Raw genomic sequence first — 1,459 nt, forward strand, 5'->3', positions numbered from 1 at the left:
GTTAGCTGTTTTCAATGTGAATATATGTTAAAAGGTCATTTATTTCTAATCAAATCTGAATTTTCACTTTAGTCTCGTCACATGATCCTTCAGAAATCACTCTAATATTCTGACTTGTTTTCAGTTAATACTGGTTTATAATGTGAAAAACAAGCTTTATATTTGTGCGAAACATTTTTTCATCAAACTGCATTTATTTGAAACTCTATTTATTTACTCTCACTTTCTGATTTATTTATTTATTTATTTATTTTAAATAATTGTATCCATATCTTTCTTTCCCGCAAATCTGTATCAAGATGTAATAAAATAATGTAATGTTTTTTTACCTTAAAAAAATAACATGTTTTGCTGGAATGAATAAAACCCGAAAAAGTATCAATATTTTGCAAACGTTGTGTTTATATATACACTTATATTTGTATAGAGGGAGGTGGAGATTTTAATGTTTCTCAGTGCCATCGTCATGATGAAGAACCGCAGAGCCAGTAAGTTTATATGCATTCAGTTTTATTACAACTATTATTTACCTCGATGCACGTTTGCGTTGTTTTAAGCTGAAGGACGTCTCTCTACATCTTTCAGTAACGCTGGAGCAGCACATAGGGAATATATTTCTGTTCAGTAAGGTGGCAAACGTGGTGCTGTTTTTCCGAGTGGACCTGCGGCTGGGCCTGCTGTACCTCACGCTGTGTGTGGGTAAATAAACGACGGGGAAACATGCCTGCAATCGAGCGCGACGCGTACAATAATAGCCGCTGCTGTGCCTTCTCCGCAGTGTTTCTGATCACATGCAAGCCGCCGATCTACATGGGCCCCGAGTGCATCAAATACTTCAGTGACTCAACTATAGACGTGAGTGAGACGAGGAGGTCGTCCAGCGATAGATGCACCGCAGCGAATGGGTGCCGTCGGAAGCAGAGTCCGAGCAGCCGATTAAAAACCTAACGCCGGCTCGGACCGGCACCCATCCGCTGCACACCATCCAATCGTTTTTTAAGCCTCACCGATGTAAAAAGTCATCATCCAAATCTTACATCTTTGAATCTTGCTTCGCTATCTATAATGCTGCTACGTTAAAATTAGCGCTGGGATACGATTCATTAGAAACGTATAAAGATTAGTTACGTTTCGGATGCAATTCATTACTTGACGGCAATAATATAAACCACACACATTATACACAAAATTTTTACTTTTAGATGCGAGTAATCATTGCCCAACACTAATTAAAATGATATTATTTCACATTAAGTCGTATCGCTTTATGCAGAAAACTCTGAGCATGTTTTTCTGTGTATCTTCAGGAAGAGCTGCAGAGGGACGGCCGAGTGACGTGGATCGTCGAGTTTTACGCCAACTGGTCTCCAGAGTGCCAGTCGTTTGCACCCGTTTTTGCTGAGCTGTCACTCAAGTGGGTCACACACACACACACACACACACACACACACACACACAC

General features: G+C 39.8%; 1 protein-coding gene across 1 annotated transcript in view; it reads left to right on the forward strand.

The window, feature by feature from the left end:
- The first annotated feature begins 431 nt into the window (after positions 1 to 431).
- Positions 432 to 1,459, forward strand: part of LOC122341428 (thioredoxin-related transmembrane protein 2-B-like) — a 2,118-nt gene continuing 1,090 nt past the window's right edge. Inside the window, exons 1-4 of the mRNA XM_043234782.1 lie at positions 432 to 488; positions 586 to 699; positions 779 to 855; positions 1,308 to 1,414. Of these exons, the coding sequence (XP_043090717.1) occupies positions 446 to 488; positions 586 to 699; positions 779 to 855; positions 1,308 to 1,414 (341 nt within the window). The 5' untranslated portion in view covers positions 432 to 445. The remainder of the gene's footprint in view (positions 489 to 585; positions 700 to 778; positions 856 to 1,307; positions 1,415 to 1,459) is intronic.

Source organism: Puntigrus tetrazona, chromosome 1 (assembly GCF_018831695.1).
Source record: "Puntigrus tetrazona isolate hp1 chromosome 1, ASM1883169v1, whole genome shotgun sequence".
In the NCBI taxonomy this organism is placed as follows: domain Eukaryota; kingdom Metazoa; phylum Chordata; class Actinopteri; order Cypriniformes; family Cyprinidae; genus Puntigrus; species Puntigrus tetrazona.